At 33.3% G+C, this 19,980-nt stretch overlaps 1 protein-coding gene across 2 annotated transcripts in view; it reads right to left on the bottom strand.

Annotated features, from left to right (window-relative positions):
• Positions 1-19,980, bottom strand: part of LOC114332063 (lysosomal alpha-mannosidase) — a 110,884-nt gene that overhangs the window by 8,981 nt on the left and 81,923 nt on the right. For both annotated transcript variants that reach the window (XM_050662537.1, XM_050662536.1), the window contains 4 exons: positions 17,120-17,313; positions 7,429-7,954; positions 3,212-3,500; positions 441-582 (listed from right to left, as the gene is read on the bottom strand). In XM_050662537.1, coding sequence (XP_050518494.1) covers positions 441-582; positions 3,212-3,500; positions 7,429-7,954; positions 17,120-17,313 — 1,151 coding nt within the window. The remainder of the gene's footprint in view (positions 1-440; positions 583-3,211; positions 3,501-7,428; positions 7,955-17,119; positions 17,314-19,980) is intronic.

The following is a 19,980-nucleotide window of genomic DNA, read 5'->3' as shown; positions in this document are numbered from 1 at the left end:
AAAAAAACCTCCCCAAAAAAACCCATTCCTTTTTTGAATATCCTAAAGGGCTAAGTTACTTCATTTAATATAATATAAACCTTGATTTGATCTATTTTCAACCCATCAAAACCCAGTTTTTTGCATTTTTGAAGGTGGAGCATATAGTTTTTTATAAAATGTACAAAATAAAAAATATTAGGCCAGGAGCATCCCCTAAAACAAGTTATACGCCTTTAAAAAAGTGTGTTTTTAGGTTATGAATACTCAACCTAGGTTCCCTAAAAAAATAGACATGTTTAGCAAAAGTCTCAACTATGTGTGTGAATTTTTTAAAAATCTTAAATTGATTTCAACCCACCAAAAAAACATAAAAAAATTACGTTTTTTTTTCTAAGGTCCTCTACTACATAGATATCTGGATAGATGTATAGATGTATAGATAAAACAGAATCACTCACCGTCTTTGTTAATTTTTTCTGTGTCGCCTATGAGCAAATAATGTGTACCTCTGGCATACATTCCTAAATCTGAGTTGAATTCTGTCTCAGAAAGAGGTTCGCCAACACCCTTACCATCATCAAATATTGTTCTCCTGTGTACCTGAAGAAAAATATTACTTATATTAATAAATATGTACATACAGTAGAGCGTCGATTATCCGAACGTCGATCAACCGAACGACCGCTTATCCGAACTCCCGACTTTTCGTGTAAAAACTCAATTAAAAATGCCTAAACGTAAGCGTATTGTTTTTTCTATAAAAAATAAACAAGATATTAACAAACGGTTAGAGAGAGGTGAATCTGTAATTAATTCTTCTGACGGATTCACAAACCGTAATACGATAAAACTTGCATTAAACAGGGATTTAGATGATGTGCTATATAAGCGGTTTACTCAAAAAAGATCCCGGGGAGAACCTATTTCTCCTCCCAATATCCCAAGGAGTTTTAGCTTTGTTACATATAATTTGTGATGTCAAACTGACACCGGAAATCAACTTTCATATTTTTTAATCCATTCTGAAATACTTTGCCAGACACATGCTTAAAAAACACGTAACCCAGCCGCTCGTAAACGGGTAGGATTGCTTCGGCAGAAGAAAATTGAAGATTTTTTAATGCTTAAAAAATCTTCATTTTGTTGCACATACAGCACTTTTTGTTTATTTGTTTAATTTCTATCCTATTTGTCACTAAAGATATACACGGATGTATGTAAGTATGTAAAGATGTATGTAAATAAGGCTTTCATTCGCCTACGGATAAATAGTATTGCTATATCAATACAGTTCCATTATCCGAAAAAATCGATATTCCGAACACCCCTGTCCCCCAATTAGTTCGGATAATCGACGCTCTACCAGTGCCGGATTAAGAGGGGGCTATGAGACTATTAGCCCCCGGCGGTAAATTTTGAGAGGCGGTACGTCGCGTCGCTCCCATCACGTTTTAATTCTATATGTGGATATTTCAAATTTATGGGGTTGCAGCAGAATGTACTATGGAAAGTACTTCTTTTTTTTTTTAGTGGCTGAAGAAAATTATGTTTTTTCTCAGCTTCAACTTACAGATGGGAACGACTCACTGATCTATGGAAAAATTGTGGCCATACAACATTTGTTCCAAAAACAGTTAATGTGACTTGATGGTGAGGACGATTTAATGTATTAAAAGCTCTTAATTTATACTATCAAAATATAAAGCAAGCACTTTTAGAGTTATCCTCTAACGATTAGTCTATCCTCAAGCAAACAATTTACACGAAAATATGGCTACGTTAGAATTTGGTATTTATATTGCCTTTTGGTTCGAAGTACTGGAAAGAACTGACCTAGCGAGTAAATCTTTACAAAGCGCAAATATGGACTTACATAACTACTACATGTTCGTCTTTGCTCATTCAACATAGCTCATTACAACATTTTTACGAGTCTCCTTCGTGATAAATTTAAATTATTTGAACAAAATTAAGGGGCAGCTCTTATCACAACAAACGGAATACAGCAAAGAAATTAGAAGTCGCTAATATAGTCGCTAATATATATATAAAGAAAATTACAGTTTGACGAAGCAGATACAGAAGAGATCCTTACACCGCAAAATAAGATTAGAATCCAAGTGCTGTATAAAACAATTGATTATTTGGCAAATAATGTGAAATCTAGAGGAAAAGCTTATGAAGATCTTGCCATCACTTTCTCATTTTTATTTTCTCTACCTCTTTCAGAGGCTAACGTGATTTCAGACAAAGCGTCGGTATTAGTGAATATTTATTCGAATGACTTGGATACATCTCTAGCAAGTGAGTGTATTCAATTAAAACATTTTATAATGTCACTATTAGGCCAAGTTGAGTATAAAAATCCAACAACTCACAGTGCTGCTTTTGTGATCGAGCTTTTGCACAAAAATCATATAATTGCAACCTCCCCAAACGTAGAAATAGCACTAAGAATCTTCTTATCGTTGATGGTTACTAACGCAACTGGTGAAAGATCATTTTCCACTTTAAAATGGGTCAAAAATTATTTGAGAAATACGATGACGGAAGAAACATTAAATTCGTTCGCTGTTTTAAATATTAATAATCATCTGCTTACAACATTAGATTTTAATAAACTCATCGACCTGTTTGTAAGTAGGAAGTCCAGGAAAATTTGTTTGTAAATAATTATGTTAATTTATTTTACCTATAAGTTGTGAGTTGTGTCTTTGTGGATTTTTTGTATATTTGTAATAAATAACCTAATAATATTAAAATAGTTTTAATGAATCAGAGATAAACCAGATATAAGAAGAACAACGAGAATTTAGAAAAGAATTGCATAAATTAGAGAAGAAAATAGTACTTAGTAAGACAAACCTACCAATAAATCTTAAGAGGAACATATGTAATGAAAATCGGAAAAATAGTAAACAAAATAACTGAAGCAGGAATAAACAAATAAGACTAAGAACCCAAATAGACAAATACGAAAGACTTAGAAGATGCGTCAAAAATAATTAAAACACGAAAGTCTTGAAGTCCTGATAGATGGAAGCAGAAACAGTTTTTGTTTGTGCTACTTCTTTTCCACCTTTTACAGTATCAGTTAACACAGTATTTCTTTCAATAACTGTTAATATTGTTTAAATAAACCTTTTATCTTTTAAATTAGAAGCTTTTGTCAAAATATAGATATCAAAATAAACAAATAATTAGGTATAAGGTACAAATACCTACTTACCATCAACTCGATTTGATTATTCTCCAAACTTGAACCTCCCTGAGACCTATCAGTGAGAATAGCCATCTGCATATGTTTTTCTTGATCTTTTATAACTATTTTTGAAGTAACCGGATAGTAGTTACTAGAGACTGGTTCCCAACTAATATTATAAAAATAGTCAGCCCGTTGGTTTTTAATCCTTTTAATAGTTTCACGACCGTTGGAGTCGGTGTAGAAGACGTTTTGGTTATCAAAATCGGATACGTCGAAACGGCTTATGACTTCTATACCAGTGTAATTGATTTTCCTAAAAGATTAAGAAGTAATTACGAAATTTGAATGTTTGTGAAGAGAATGATAAACTCCATTTGTTTATACACTGTACGTTACATTGTCTTCTAATATCTCCGCTCCTATTTCGATCTCTCAGTGTATTTCCTGTAATTCTTCTTAGTACACTCAATTCTGCCGTTTCCAGTAGTCTTTGTGTTGTGGCTGTATCGGGTCTTGTTTCTGATGCATATGTCATTATTGGTCTTACACTGGCTTTATAAATTCTTGACTTCATCTCAGTGTTATATGTCGGTTTCGCCATAATATAGTGGTATTGAGGCATCCTGCCAATCTATTTGATTTTTGTACTTGATTTCTCACTTCTTTGTCTAGATCTTCGTAACTTGACAATGTAATTCCAAGGTATTTTACTTCCATTACTTGTTCAATACTGATACCATCAATTTCTATTTTGCATCTGATTGGTTTTTTACCGATTACTATTGTTTTGGTTTTCTGAGATGAAATTGTCATATTAAATTCTTTTGCTCTTATGTTAAATCTGTGGACTAATTTTTGCAGACTATCTTGATCTTGGTCTGTCATTATTGCGTCGTCTGCATAGCAGAGTATTTTTACTTCTTTTTTTCCCATTCTATATCCTCTTCCTTTGTTGACGTTTTTGATGATTTCATCCATGATTAAATTGAAGAGCATAGGACTCAATGAGTCTCCCTGTCTTATTCCACTACCTATATCTATAGGTTTTGTAAGTTGTCCATCTATTCTGACTTCCATTTCGTTGTTTTGGTAGATGTTCTCAATAGTTTTTATGATATCTAGAGGGACTTCTATATTATACAAAAGATGGATTACATCTTTGAGTCTTACTCTGTCAAATGCTTTCTTTACGTAAATCAGGCATAGAGATGCTGGTCTATTATACTCTAGTGATTTCTCAGTAATTTGCTTTATGACGAATATTGCATCTGTACACGATCTTCCAGTACGAAAAACCTGTTGTTCATCTGCTAAATTTATCCTCTGATTCATTACGTCTTGTAAGATTTTAGTTGTAAATTTTAGGGTAGTATTTAACAAGTTGATACCTCTGTAGTTTTCTGGCTGCTTTTTATCTCTTTTTTTGAATAGTAGAATTAGTTTGCTCGTTCTCCATTCTTCCGGTATTTTATTGTGTTTTATGATTTTGTTAATTAATGTTGTTAACTGTTCTGTCATTGCTGCTCCAAAATATTTCAGTAATTCGTTTGGTATTCCATTTTTATCTGCAGGTTTTCTGTTCTTCAGCTTTTCGAGTGTTTTTTGTACTTCCTGTTCACTTATATTAACATCTTCGTTTGTGGTAATTTCTGGTGTTTCCAATTCTAGCATCATTTGTTCTTCCTCTGCATAGAGCTTTTTTAGATAGTCGATCCACGTATCCTTTTCTATGTGTTTTGGTTCTATTAGTTCCTTTAATGATAAACTCAATATCAAAAACTCAAAAATTAAACCGAAGCGATTACAGAGTAGAGCGGTTGGGCCTCAGAGTCAACGCCAATGCGGGAAATCTCCACAACGATGAGCAGACATTACGAAAAAGCTTCTCATCAAACAGTATACTGAGGCAAGACATGTAACAGATGACAGCGACCAATAAAGTCTTCCTGAACTGCTGAAGCTCCATGATAAACCACAACACATCTGCTTAGATGTTAATGAATATGATGATGATAATGATGATGATGGTGTTCCTAATCAAAATTAGGGGTCGCCAACATCTTGAAAATTTCATGATCTTGTCTTGACCTTGTCTTGATTTCAAGACAAGATGAAGACAAGGAGTAATTTTAGATTTCAAGACAAGACAATAAATTGTATGTCAATACCAAGATTCTTTGTCAAGAAAATAAGAAATCTTGAAATATCTTGACTAATAATGAAACTCTAAAACGTATTTATTTGTGAAAAAAATAACATTATTTTGACATAACATAACATATTTTAATTTATTGAACACTTTTTTTGCTAAATCGATTTACAAAAATGTAAATTAAAAATTAATGATACTTATCTAATTGTGTTGAAAATGAAATTGAAAACTAGATTTTATTTTAAATAACAAATTTAGCACCTTTTTGAAATCGGAATTGCTAAGCCATGAATTAAGGCAGATAACACTTCTCATGGAGTCAACGCCCAGCCGATTTCTTGGCTTTGTTCTTGTTAAAGCTGCGCTTGAGTCTATCCGCAGGTACCTACAGATGTTGCTGGCGTTTCCAGAAAATCATTGGTCATTTTCGATAATGACGGATAGATATTTTCGTGTCTTCTCCACCAATCAAGTATATTCTCAAAATCTTCTGACCTAATGGGCCCATTTATGCATTTTTCAATTTCATACTTCAAAGATTGTAAGTTGTCATTATCAGCTTTCTAAATAATATAAAAATCAAGTTCATTATCTCCTTTTGTCAGACTAAGTGCTAACTCTGTCATTGGATTCTGTAAATCATTCTGGGATTTATGGCAGTAGTTCTTCTTCTTAAAGTTCCATCTCCTAGCGGAGGTTGGATATAATAATGTCTATGGTCACTTTGTTGGCTGCTGCTCTAAACAGTTGTAATGAACTACAGTTAAACCATTCTCTAAGGTTCCTCAGCCAGGAGATGCGTCTTCTTCCTTGGATCCTTCCTTGCATAATAACTCTCAGCAGCTCATATTTCTCTCCTCTGGTAATGTGACCCAAATATTCTAGTTCCCTTGTTTTTATACTGTTCAAAATTTCTAACTCCTTATTTAAACGTCGTAGCACTTCAACATTGGTAATCCTTTGCACCCACTGAATTTTCAACATTCTTCTGTAACACGTGTACTTCTGTATGACAGTAGTTAGCTCTAACTATTTCTTCAAATTTTTGTACTGCCTCTGATTGTAGAAGCTTATCCCGAGATGAAGAGGAAAATGCCTCTACTTTGTGCCGAGGATCCAAAATAAGAACTATACCGTATAATATACAATTAGTTTTATTATAGTTTTTCAGTATTTTATCTCTCGCAGCTTGAATGTAGTAAGGTCTCTATCAATTGTTATCAAGTTCATGAGCCCAGTATTTCCAATTTATCTAAAAGTAAGTTTACTCCAATTACCACCAATGGGACTGTGCAATATTTTTTCCCTTCGCGTATTGAAGAAAGTGTTTTAAAGCTTCTCAGATACTGACAAAATTTACTGATCAGAACCCATTCTTCACCTACTATTTTGCAATTGTTTAGATTTTTGATGTTGTCGCAAAATATAGTTCAAACATTTTTTACACTTAGACACCATGTTGACATCTGTAAAGTTGAATGCCACTTTGTAGGCACATCTAATTTTGGCATAGTCATTTTGTCATCTTACAATGTATGGCCTCGCTAGCATTTAAGGTTAAGTTGAATTTGCCCTAAGTTTTTGATATTTTTTAAAAGACGTTTAATTTGACTTACAGGAGAGTTGAAATCCAAAGCAGTATCATTTATATCATTTTCTACTTCGATCTTATCCTCCAAATAATAAAATCCTTTTCGATGTCGACACTGTTATGATTTGGTTCAATCATTTTTATGAAAACCTGGACAGCTAAGTTAAGAATATGTGCTAAACATACAAAATGCTTATTTTAAGCATGCAACTACACATCAAATTTGGCGTTCGTCAAAGGAAACAAATGCAGATTGGGGATTCCCCTACTGGCAGTGGAGGCCATGTTAGCACGCAACGCAATAAAGGGAATGACCGGACCGGGTAATCAAGAAATTTCAAGATCTTGAAATTTCTTGAGTCAAGAAAAGATATATGATGTCAATAAAACGCCAAGAAAATATTTTTTTAAATTTCCTGATTTTTTCTCAAGACAAGACAAGAAGTTGTTGTCAAGACAAGAATTCTTGTCTTGTCGACCCCTAATCAAAATACTTACGTGTTTATATTTCCCACCAACCAGTCCAACTCTATATGGTTGTCAGTTTTGTACCACCTAATACTTTGGTAAATATCAGAAACATTAGTAATCCACTTTTGATGCACTTCTTCAACCAAGTTTCCATTATACGAGCCAATCACTTCTACATTTTGAAGTTCTTCAGGTATATCCTTGGTAGGTGTGAAAACGTAGGCTCCAGACGTTGAATAATCCTTTTCGACCATCCCTGTACTAGATATATAGTAATAAAAGTTTTGCTTTAATGCTAAAGATATCCCGTTTAGAGTTACGTTGCTTAAAAGGTTAGTTTTGTCATCTAATTGAAAACTAGTTAGATGTCCCAGGTTTACCTTCTTTGGTTCTGTGAGTTCTTGTTTTTGTTTCTCTATGTGGAACATTTTCAAACCGAGTGGTTTTATATCTCTGGCGGCAAAGACAAGTTCGTAGGCACTAGGAGTTTCATTTACAATTTTTACGAAATCGAATTTACTAAGAGATGGAATCAAATCATACTCTTCCAGTCCTGAAAACATATCAATACATTAGATAGATAATAGATAAGAATAAGAAAATAAAGAGAATTCTTTAATTGTTCTGGGTCATTACTGTAGCAGATATCGTAATAGTTTGAATTAAGAGGATGGGTACCTATTTTCGGCTGCAATGCTATTTAAATGGGGATTCATTTTTTTCGAGCCCGGAGAAAACTAATAAGTATTTTTGAAAAATTTAAACGCAGAATGAAAGATTACGTTATTGGCAAGGGCCGAAAGTCCCTGATAACTTCTATAATGTTTATTTTAATAGGTTACAGGGGTGAAAAATAAGAGAGAATTTAGTAAGATATTTAATTTAAAATACCTCATTCAAAATCAACTTTTAATTTATTCTAAGAGACTTTCGGCCCTCGGTAATAATACAGTCTTTCATTCTGCGTTTAAATTTTTCAAAAATATTTATTGGTTTTTTCAGGATTCCAAAAAAATTAACACAATGTCCGTGGTAATATTTCCAAATCTATCTTTGTCATACAACGCACTCAGTCGCATAGAATATTGTCAGCATACTGTCAGTCAGACAGTGACAATCAGTGACAATTTTAAATATTTGACATGGCATCGGGAATATTTTGAGTTGTTGATTAAATAATATTGATTGTGTACGCTATGAGCTCGTAGGTAGAGGGGATAATTAAACATTCGCGAGCGCCAGTTGTGACAAGTCTGTAAGCTTTTACTGGAAATTTGACATAAATGTCAAAGTGATTAATTCAAAACATTGAAATTAAAAACATTAATTAATAGGAAATAATATTAGTTAGTCAAAGCTGTGGTGTATATTTTTACCTTAAATATACTTACGTTTTAAATACTGAATTTAAGTTTTTTTAATACTTCGTAATATGTAATTATAAATTAATCTAAGCGCCATCTACACGATAATTGTGGAAGTATCTGAAGTAAGAAATTAATATTTAATTAATAGAACGTTAAAATGATTAGCAAAATCTTTAAAAAATCGATTACAATTTAATTACTTTTTTGCGTTGTAAATATTAAGCGATAACAATTAAATAATAAATTTAAAAATTACCGGTGAAAGTTGCATTAGTAATCCGCTAGGAGCGACACCAGCGAAGCTCAGGTGAACTTACTAAAAAGTTATTTATTGTGTATTGTTTGTGGAAGATCCAAGCAGAGAATACATCAGGATAACATATTTTGTGATCCAAGTATTTTGTTGGTAAAGATGTTCAAAATTGTAAGCGTTCCATAGTAACAATACATTATTATAAAGTCACTTTAACACTTTTCCTCTTTTCTCGATTGAGTATTAGTTTTTGTTGTACATATAAATCATTACAGTCACTGAATACATAGTTAGTGAAAAATTTTTCACATTTATTAACTGAATTAATTATTAACTGAATTAAATTATTTGCAATTATAAAAATAACAGTTGTAGTTATCCAAGAACATTCAAAAGTCGTCTTTTCAAATTAATTCAAGTAGAATGAAATTCTAGTAATATTTACATATTCATACCAGTGTGAATTTTACTACACGTAATTTGCCGTGTAAAGACAGAAAAAGTAGGAATACCCGTAAAATATTTGCGAATTATGTACCGATGGCCTTAATGAATTATTAAACAATACTTGTTTATTAAACATTACTTTATTTTTTGAGAGATAATCATTCCTCCACGTGCTTTATCTAGACGAGTAATGGAGAGATCCATTTGCCTTTCGTCAAGTTTGAGCCGGAAGCAGAAAAGCTGGGGCTCCTAATCAATGAAAGTAAAACTAAATTTTGTATGTGAATGTGTATGAGCCGTAATAACCTAAACAAAAGTAGAATCGGACTGAAGATCACTATCGATGCGTTTAAGTTTGAAAGCGTCACAGAATTTAAATATCTTGGAACAAAAATAACTGAAGACAATAACGGATCACAACAACTAAACAATAGGATACAAGCCGGCAACAGATGTCTTTATGCCCTTCAAAATTTTATAAAATCGAAACAATTAAAAAGACATCTTTCTTTTGTCGTTTCCCAATTACTAATGATCGTGATTTCTTCCAGTATTCCTAACAATTTTTTTCCATTGGTCTCTATCTTCAACTGCTCTAAGAGCTTCGCAGAATGAGTTTCCAGCTGAATGCTTTATTTGGTCAGACCATCTAGTTGGTGATCGTCCTCTTGATCTTCTCCCTGGAACGTTTCCAGAAACAATTTTTCTGTCCACACTATCGTCACCTCTGCGAATCACGTATTCGAAGAATTGCAGAAGTCGTTGCAGACATATTGTGGACAGCATTTTTTTAATCTCGAGTTGGTTTAGAATGAAAACGTTGGTCCTATGAGCTGTTCAAGATATGCGCAGGATTCTTTTCCAGCACCACATCTCAAAGTCATAAATTATATAGCGCTCGCGAGCGCGAAGAGTCCAAGTCTCTGCTAATATTGAGAATAGAAGGGCATTAGTCTCATCTTGATATTTTGAGAGATGTATCTATCTTTAGTTGGAGATTGATCAAGACAGACAGGAATAGAGGTACACTGCCGAGTCGGCTAAAACCCACGAAGGGTTGTAACGCCACCGAGTAGTTTCAAGTTCTTCTACTTGTTTAGTTTTTCGTCGTGTTTATTAATGTAGCTGGTTGTTTTCTTACCTGTCTTAATATTTAAAAAATATCAAAATAATATTTACCATCTGGTTCATTAATGATATATTTTCCGTCTTCCACAGGCAGTCTAATCGGTGGCGGCTCGTAACTTTAGGGACAGGGTCGGCAAGATTTTGTCTCCTCAGATAGGTACGTCATCTAATTAAAAAGCTTCAATTTTTTTTATTCTTTTTTGTTTTTTTTTTCCTGTTTTTTTTGTTGTTTTTTTTTTGTTTTTTCCTATAAATTAAGAACCTAAACCTGTTTATAAATTAACTCTAGTCTATGTTGTTTCGAAGTAGCAAAATGGGTTATAACATCATTGTAAAATTTATTATTGTTTTTGAGAGATTTTAAAAGTTTTTTTCTATTGACATTTGAGACAAGTTTGACATTCTCTCTTGTTTTATGGTGTTTTGACAATACGTTTTGACTCTTTTGAGACAAGAGAAATCCCGTTCATTTGAGGCAGAATTTGCCCACATTTGAGCACAAACATTTATTAATTTCGGAAACAGTTTGTTATACCTAATGAATTTCAGTATATAAAATTAAACATATTTTGTAACTTATCCCACCTTCCGAAAATATTTAGATCAGCATAAAAAACTGTTAATCCATTTTCTTTGATTAAAGAATGATGTATAATTTTTAATGAACTTGTCTAATAGATATTTTGAAAATTCTTTGGAAATAATAATTGAGTTGTCCTTCCACTCAAAATGGTCCGGAACATTGTTTAAATAATCAAAATGTCAAAAAATTAAGAAAAAATTCGATTTTTTCTTCGTTTTTTGAATTTAACTTTCAAAGTATTTACTTCTGAGAAAAGTTACACTGACATAAAAGTTGCGTAATTAAATTTCGTACAATATAGGATTGGTTAAAAATTTTAAAAAGTGTCATCCTTGTTGCAAAACAGCAATAATTGCGAAACAAAAACATAAAAAACAAGTATTCGTATTTTACGTTTTTCAACCATTTATGCTACACTTACGACCTTCATATTTTACCAGAAAACCTTTATGATATAATAAAACAATGCTGTAAATTTCACTAAGATCTATTTAATAGATTTTGCAAAATAAATTTTGCAATCCAGCTTTTGCAAAAAAAATTTTTTTAAAATGTTTCAGTACTGATAATAAAGCAGATAGCACGTTGAATTTTTTTACATATAGAAGAAAGGTACAGTATTCTTCTATACGTAAAAATAAATTCAACTTGCTGTCTGCTTTATTGTCAGTTCTGCAACATTTTTAAAATATGATTTTTTTTGCGTAAGCTGGATTGCAAAATTTATTTTGCAAAATCTGTTAAAACCAATCTTAATGAAATTCACAGTATTGTTTTATTATATGATATAGTTTTCTGGGTAAAATTATGAAGGTCCTAAGTGTAGCATAAATGGTTGAAAAACGTAAAATGCGAATACTTGTTTTTTTATGATTTTTTGGCAATTATTGCTATTTTGCAACAAGGGTGACAATTTTTAAAATTGTTAACTTATCCTATATTGTTGGAAATTTAATTATGCAACTTTCAAGTCAGTGCAACTTTTCTCGAATGAATACTTTTAAAGTTATAATCGAAAAATGAAGAAAAAATCGAAGTTTTCCTTCATTTTTTGACATTTTGATTATTTAAACAATTTTCCGAACATTTTTGAGTGGAAGGAAAACTCAAATATTATTATATGAGTTGTTTTCAAGCAACTTATGCAAACAAATATGAGTCACCTCTCAACGTCCAAATTAATGTAGGTACTAATATTTTTACAGATGCGTTCTGGTCTATAGTACGTGTCTTGTTGCCGTTTGCAGATCACCGCTCGGCAGATTGTTTATCTGCCGTACTTGCCGTTCAAATAAATACGGGGAACGTATAATTGGTTGCCTATCGGCTAATATTCCATAGCTTTATATTACAAGCAAATGGTCAATCTGGGGACGGCTTGCCGAAGCGGGCCTTATAAGAATTCACTCCATCGCAATCGGGTGCATGGCTAGGATCATTAATTTGAAAAGTCTCTTACGTACAGCGCACAGGGATCACTTAACGTATCGGATCGATCGAATTCATTTAAAAACAATGAATAAAATTAAGTCTGTATTATCTCACAGATATTTTCTTTATTTCACAGAAACGAATATCATCAACTCTGATCAACTTAAATATTTAAAAAGATCTATAATGTGTCCATAAATGTGTGGGTCGGCACTGCCGACCCTGACCAGCCGCCACAATTTTTTCAATTGGTCTCTATCTTCAGCTGCTCCAAGATCTTCGCAGAATGAGTTTCCAGCTGAATTCTTAATTTGGTTGGGCCATCTAGTTGGTGATCGTCCTCTTGATCTTCTCCCTGGAACGTTTCCAGAAACAATTTTTCTCTCCAAACTATCGTCACCTCTGCGAATCACGTATTCGAAGAATTGCAGTAGTCGTTGCAGACATGTTGTGGATAGCCTTTTTTTAATCTCGAGTTGGTTTAGAATGGAAACGTTGGTCCTATGAGCTGTCCAAGGTATGCGCAGGATTCTTCTCCAGCACCACATCTCAAAGTCATAAATTTTTTAGCGCTCGAGAGCGCGAAGAGTCCAAGTCTCTGCCCCGTATAGAAATATTGAGAATAGAAGGGCATTCACCAGTAGGGTGGTGCGAAAAAAGTCAAGCTGATAATCTCGTATCGCTATAGTGCGGAAAAGTTGCGATTGGAATTACAAGAAAAACAAAACAAAAAATATTAAAATCGGACTTTATCTTCCGATCCCGCAACGGGCCTAAAGATTATGAAAAAAATGAAATTTTACCTTTTCTTCGGCAATTTTTATTTATCCTCCATGTACGTTTTATTTATCGCTATCGTAAAATGTATTTACAGTTTGCATGGTTTAGTAATAAAAACAACAGTTTTACGCAACCAACAAATATCTTCCGATCCCGCAAGGTCAATCAAAATCTATAAATATTTGAAATTTTCGATGATTTTGATAAATTAAAAAACATTTAGTTATCTCATTTTTCTACTACATTGTGAAGTTTTCGCTTGTTTATATATTGTATGACAACACTTAAACAACACAGAACTCACAACGAGGAGGTGGTTGCACTTCTAGCTCCACACACACCCTTCTCTCCAACCAACCAATGAGTGTGATTTTTACATTATTTACATAGTAAATTTCTTTTTCATGCTTGTATCCAGCCTTTAAACGTCAACTTTGTATTGTGATTTGGTGGTAGAATCTGGCAGCATGGACCTTGATTTAAGTGTTGCCCTTATGAATCCATCTCTTGATTGAGGCCCACATACATTAGACCAGGGGTGATCAACTTAATCGGACTCGAGATCTACTGTCTGCCTTTCTAATTCTCTGGGATCTACTGACTAGGAATTTTTGTAATATTTAGGACGGTAATAGATAGGTAGGTAGATAATTTTTCTTGCCATCGATCGACTGACCTAGGGGTCGCGATCGACGGGTTGGCCTGACCTGCATTAGACGGTGCTTCCGTGACCAACTTTAGGCACCACTCATCAGCTTGCGTATGTCAGGGATAGTTTTGTACATTCTAGTCTGGTATGTCGCCCGATGTAATGCAAAAACTTAATTTGACACTTCGAAGAAGTGGTGGAGAAGATAGTTTTGCAACAGTCTGCAATAGTTTTGCAACATTATATTCCAACATTTTCTGCTTCAAAATTTCAAGTAGTAGGGAGAAAGAAAACACATTAGAGAGATACGGCTAAGGAGAGTGTTAAAAGCCGGATAGACTAAAACCCAGGGCAAACGTATTAGAAATTTCATCCCTCCTACTTTAAATTTTGAAGCACAGGACTACCTACACTGAAATATTAGATTGGAATGTTGCAAAACTATCTTCTCCACCAGTTCTTCAAAGCGTTTCAAATGAAGATATAAGTTCCTACATTATATCAGGCAACACGCCAGACTGGAATGTACAAAACCATCCCTGTCCTACGCAAGCTGTCTAGCGGTACGTAGAGTTGGTCACCGAAGTATCGTCTAAAGCCGGACTCAAACGACTCGTGTACTTGGCGAATAATCGTCACTTGCATATACTTGCCATGTCGTCTGAGTGGGTTACTCGTACAATTATTTGTCACTCGTTGCCACTCGTTCGTCTTCCAACTGTTGTCGGTAAAAATGACCCGAGTCAAAGGAATCACGATTATTCGCACACTTGCGAAGTGCATACTTGTCTATACTTGCAGAAGTGGTCAAACGAAATGTATAAGTAATTGGTATTTACTGCGACTATTCATTTAGACTAGTGCATTTAGCACTAAAAACACCGGAATAAATCGATTTTTAAATACACCACCTATAGTTTTGCATTGTGTTCAGGATGATGTCAGGAAAAAAGTCTAAAATAGAAAATGGGTGGAAATTCCTAATTAATAATTGCTTTTTAAAGTTCTTAATATGCATTAAAAAGTGCATAAACATGTCAAAATAAGCATATTAAGAGCCAAGTTTTGTTACTCGCGACGTTTTTGAGGTCGATGAACATGACTACGCTATCAGAACCTACCCCCCGAGCACCTGGTGCCCAAGGTCGCTGCTAGGGCACGTCATCTGGAGGTTCGAAGGCTAACAGCCCTAAATTAATGCAATCAGTTTACTTGGAGGTTTGTGGAGTCGCTGAATACGAATATGCCATCAGAACCGACCCCTGTAGCCTCTGGTGCCCCAGTGTCACTGCTGTAGCACGTCGCATATTCTGAAGTTTCGAAGGATTTTGGTACTAAATTAATACAAACGGATTATACGGGGGTTGGGGTGCTGCTGAACACGAATACTCCATCAGAACCAACCCCCGGAGCACCTTGTGCCCGTGGTCACTTCTAAGGCACGTCATCTTCTGAGGGTTTTAAGGATTTCGGCACTGAATGCATGCAAATAGATTAAGTAGGCAGTTTTTGGGGTCGCCTAATACGAATACGGTATCAGAACCGACTCCCGACCACCTGGTACACAATGCTAAGGCATCTTATTTTCAGGAGTTTGGAGGGTTCTTGGGCATCAGGTGCAACGGGGGTCGGTTTTGATGGCGTATTTTTGCTCAGCTACCCCAAAAACTCCCGAGTAATCTGCATAAATTTAGTGCCGAAAACCCTCTAAACTCTAAATGACGTGCCTTAGCAGGGAACCTGGACACCAGGTGCCCCGATGGTCCGTTCTGATGGCGTATTATTCGTCGTCAGCGACCCAAAAACCCCCGAGAAACAAAATCTGGCCCTAATACACTTATTTTGACATGTTTATGCACTTTTGGATGGATATCATGCACTTTAAAATGCAACTATGCATTTCGAGCCATTTTTCTATGGTTATTTTTTTACTGAACACAATGAAAAAAGTTGTATCTTTCTAAATTTTTCCTAAATGTCCTGGTCTATTTATGAGTAATCACACCACTGATTCATTTGTCAAGGTCGTTAAGCCAAATGTTTACGCTCGCGTACTTATAAATTGTACACGTCGTGTGAGTGCCCTGTTTGTCATTACAATCGCAAACTCGTATACTTTCCAAGTAGGCGAATAATTCTGTACTTGCGAAGTACACGAGTCGTTTGAGGCCGGCTTAATGTATGTGGGACCCAATCAAGAGATGGCTTCATCAAGGCAACACTTAAATCAAGGTCCATGCTGCCAGATTTTACCACCAAATCAAAATTCAAAGTTGGCGTTTAAAAGATTGATACAAACATAATGAAAAAAAAAATGTACTATGTAAATAATGTAAAAACCACACACTCATTGGTTTTATGGAGAGAAGGGTGTGGGTGGAGTAAAAAGTGCAACCACCTTCTTGTTGTGAGTTCCGGGTCGTTTAAATATTATTATACAATATATAAACAAGCGAAGAGCTTCACAATGTAAGAGAAAAATGAGATAAATAAATGTTTTTTAATTTATCAAAATCATCAACAATTTCAAATTTTTATAGATTTTGATTGACCTTGCGGGATCTAAAGATATTCGTTAAGTGCGTAAAACTATTGTTTTTATTACTCAACCATGCAAACTGTAAATAAATTTTACATAGCGATAAATAAAATGTACATGGAGAATAAATAACAATTTCCGAAAAAAAGGTAAAATTTCATTTTTTCATAATCTTTAGGCCCGTTGCGGGATCGGAAGATAAATTCCGATTTGAATAATTTTTGTTTTGTTTTTCTTGTAATTACCAATCGCAACTTTTCCGCACTATAGCGATACTGGATTATCAACTTGACTTTTTTCGTACCACTCTATTCACCAGTCTCATCTTGATATTTTGAGAGATAGATCTATCTTTAGTTGGAGATTGTTCAAGACAGACAGGAATAGAGGCAGACTGCCGAGTCGGCTAAACCCCACGGGTTGTAACGCCATGGAGTAGTTTCAAGTTCTTCTACTTGTTTATTGTTTCGTCTTATTTATTAATGTACCTAGCTGTTTTCTTACCTGTCTTAATATCTAAGAATATCAAAATAATATTTACCATCTGGTCCATTAATGATATATTTTCCCTCTTCCACGGGCAGTCTAATGTAATGCGTTGCATTCCATGCTAGTGGGTTATAGATGGCGACCACAAACTTATCACTATTTTGAGAAGTGGCACATATACTAAAATTGGTAAGAAGGCACGAACTCAGGTTCCAGTCTAATTCTGTCTTTGCCTCAAGCAACTCACTGAAACAAAATACAAATATACGTGAATTATAATGCATACTGAAAATAGTAACATTAACTAAGCTTAAAATGAGGAGTACTTTAGGGATGTCTCCTGTCTATTATACAGAACATATTATTAATAGTTCAGAGAAATAAGGGAAAAAAATATCCTGTTGGTGACACAACCCCCTCCAGACCGAAACCATTTTTTTTTTTTAAATCAACTATTTTCAATGGGAAATAAGCCACAATTTTACCCTAATAATTTATTTAATCTGACTCATTGATATTGGCAATTTCGACGTATATTATACATTTTAAGGTAGAAGACTTTAAAATGATATCGCCAATATTTATGAGTTGCGTTCATGGGATGATTTTACTAAAAGATAGTTCATTTGATTACATGAAATCAATCCCAACTCAAGAATATCCGTCACAAAAAAATCTAATTTTGCTAAATGAAACCAATTGTGTCGCAAATTCCTCGGTAGAATGCAGTAGGATGTGGTTACCCATACTGGAAGAGGAAGTCAATAGAAAGAAAATACCACGATTAGTAAGTCAATAACATATCGAGTTAGTACAAATTTTATATTTTAGTATTACTTATTGTATATCTATGTATTATTAATTTAAACATAATAAAGTCAGAATTTGGTATTAGATTTTTGAAAGTAAATTAAATGTAATACCAAATACTTACGATGTCGTGATAGTATCACGAGGTTTTTTCCTGGTTTTCCCTCGTGATTTACTATGGAATATCTAATGCGAGAATTTTACTGTCATCGCTGCATTTGGTTGTCTATTTAAAGACAGATCACATGCTATGACTGTTTCGTGACGTATATTCTTGAGTTGGGATTGATTTCATGTAATCGAATGAACTATCTTTTAGTAAAGTTGTCACAGGAACGCAACTCATAAATATTGGCGATATCATGTTAAAGTCTTCTACTTTAAAATGTATAATATACATCTAAATTGCCAATATAAATGAGTCAGCTTAAATAAATTATTAGAAGAATTTTTTTAGTTAGCAACAACATTTTTGTTTATTTTAGTATTATTTTGTATTTTGATAACGAAACCCGATTTGGGCTTCGCAACGTTAATAAAATCATTTTTTTTGGTAAAATTGTGGCTTATTTCCCATTGAAAATAGTTGATTATAAAAATTCCACAAGGAAATAGCTTTAGTACAACAATTTTTTGAGTAGTATGGACATCTATAATAATAACCTATATGTTTCCGGCAGCCGATTTTGATGATATACATAGTTATAAACAAATGAAGATCAAAAAATTGTAAATTTTCGCCTTTTAATCTATTACCAAAATGATAAGAATTTTAAACAAATTTGAGAGTGAAAAATTCATAAATCGTATAAAAAAATTCAATATGGCGTTTGACGAATATGTCTATCCTTATTGGTTGCTTAGAAAATTGGAAAATAAAAAATAAATTTTGAGTTGTTATAAATAGTCATAACTTATGTAAGAATTAACTTAGAACCTTCGTATTACACGGAATGCTGAGACTTCTGGTGCTTAAATCACACCCTAAATTTTAAAGCAATTGGTCAAATACTTTAAAATATATTTAACTTGTTTTTTCCAAATTAATTTTTTTTTGTAACACCATAAGTCAGAAAATTATGAAGTTACAGTAATACTTAGTAGTTTATGAAAGAAGAAGATTTACACTATTAATTTAATTAAAAAAATAATGACAATCAATAAATCTAAATATTGCAAAATTATTTTGCAAGAACATGTGAATTAAAAGAAGGGGGGCTAACATCGTCCCTAATTGTCCTAGGACAATTATTTTTCTTTCTAAATGTGTATAAAAATTCAGTCTTTCTAAATATGAAAAAATAGCTTTTCTACGGGTAACGGTTAAAATGTTATTCTAATTGTTTATAAGTAAGCAAAAAATCGACATGTTTTTGCAAAATTATTTTACACTGTTTAAAATTACTTTTTGTCATTTTTTTAAATTAGTATAAATGTTCTTCATTCATAAACTGTAGTAATCTGTGTAATCACGAAGGATTACTGTAACCTCATAATTTTCTGACTTATAGTGTTGCAAAAAAATGAATTTGGGAAAAACAAATTAAATAACTTTTAAACTATTTGACCAATTGCTTTGAAATTTAAAATAGAATTTAAGTACATGAAGTCTCAGCATTCAGTGTTATAACTTAATTTTTACATAAGTATGAACATTTAAAAAATCTCAAAATTTATGACTTATTTTGAAATTTTCTAAGCAACAAATAAGGATAGACATATTCTACGAACGCCATATTGAATTTTTTTATATGATTCATAAGTTTCTTATTCTCAAATTTATTTGGAATTCTTTTTCTTATTCTCAAATTTATTTGGAATGCTTCACTTTTTGGTAATAGACGAAAAAACGAAAATTTACCGATTTTTGATCTTGATTTGTTTATAACTAAGTATATCATCAAAATCGGCTGCAGAAAACATACCTATAGGTTATTATTATAGATGTCCATACTACTCAAAAAATTTGATTTCGGCCTGGAGGGGAATGTGTCACGGGAGAAAAGACACTGTGAAACTAGCTGAATCAGAAGAACGTCTACAAACAATAATGAATAGCTTGTCAAAATTGGTGCTAGGATGAAACTAGATATATACACTTCA

Source organism: Diabrotica virgifera, chromosome 9 (genome assembly GCF_917563875.1).
Source record: "Diabrotica virgifera virgifera chromosome 9, PGI_DIABVI_V3a".
NCBI classification, from domain to species: Eukaryota; Metazoa; Arthropoda; class Insecta; order Coleoptera; family Chrysomelidae; genus Diabrotica; species Diabrotica virgifera.
The sequence above is the reverse complement of the archived record's forward strand: the minus strand, read 5'-3'. Positions and strand labels throughout refer to the sequence as shown.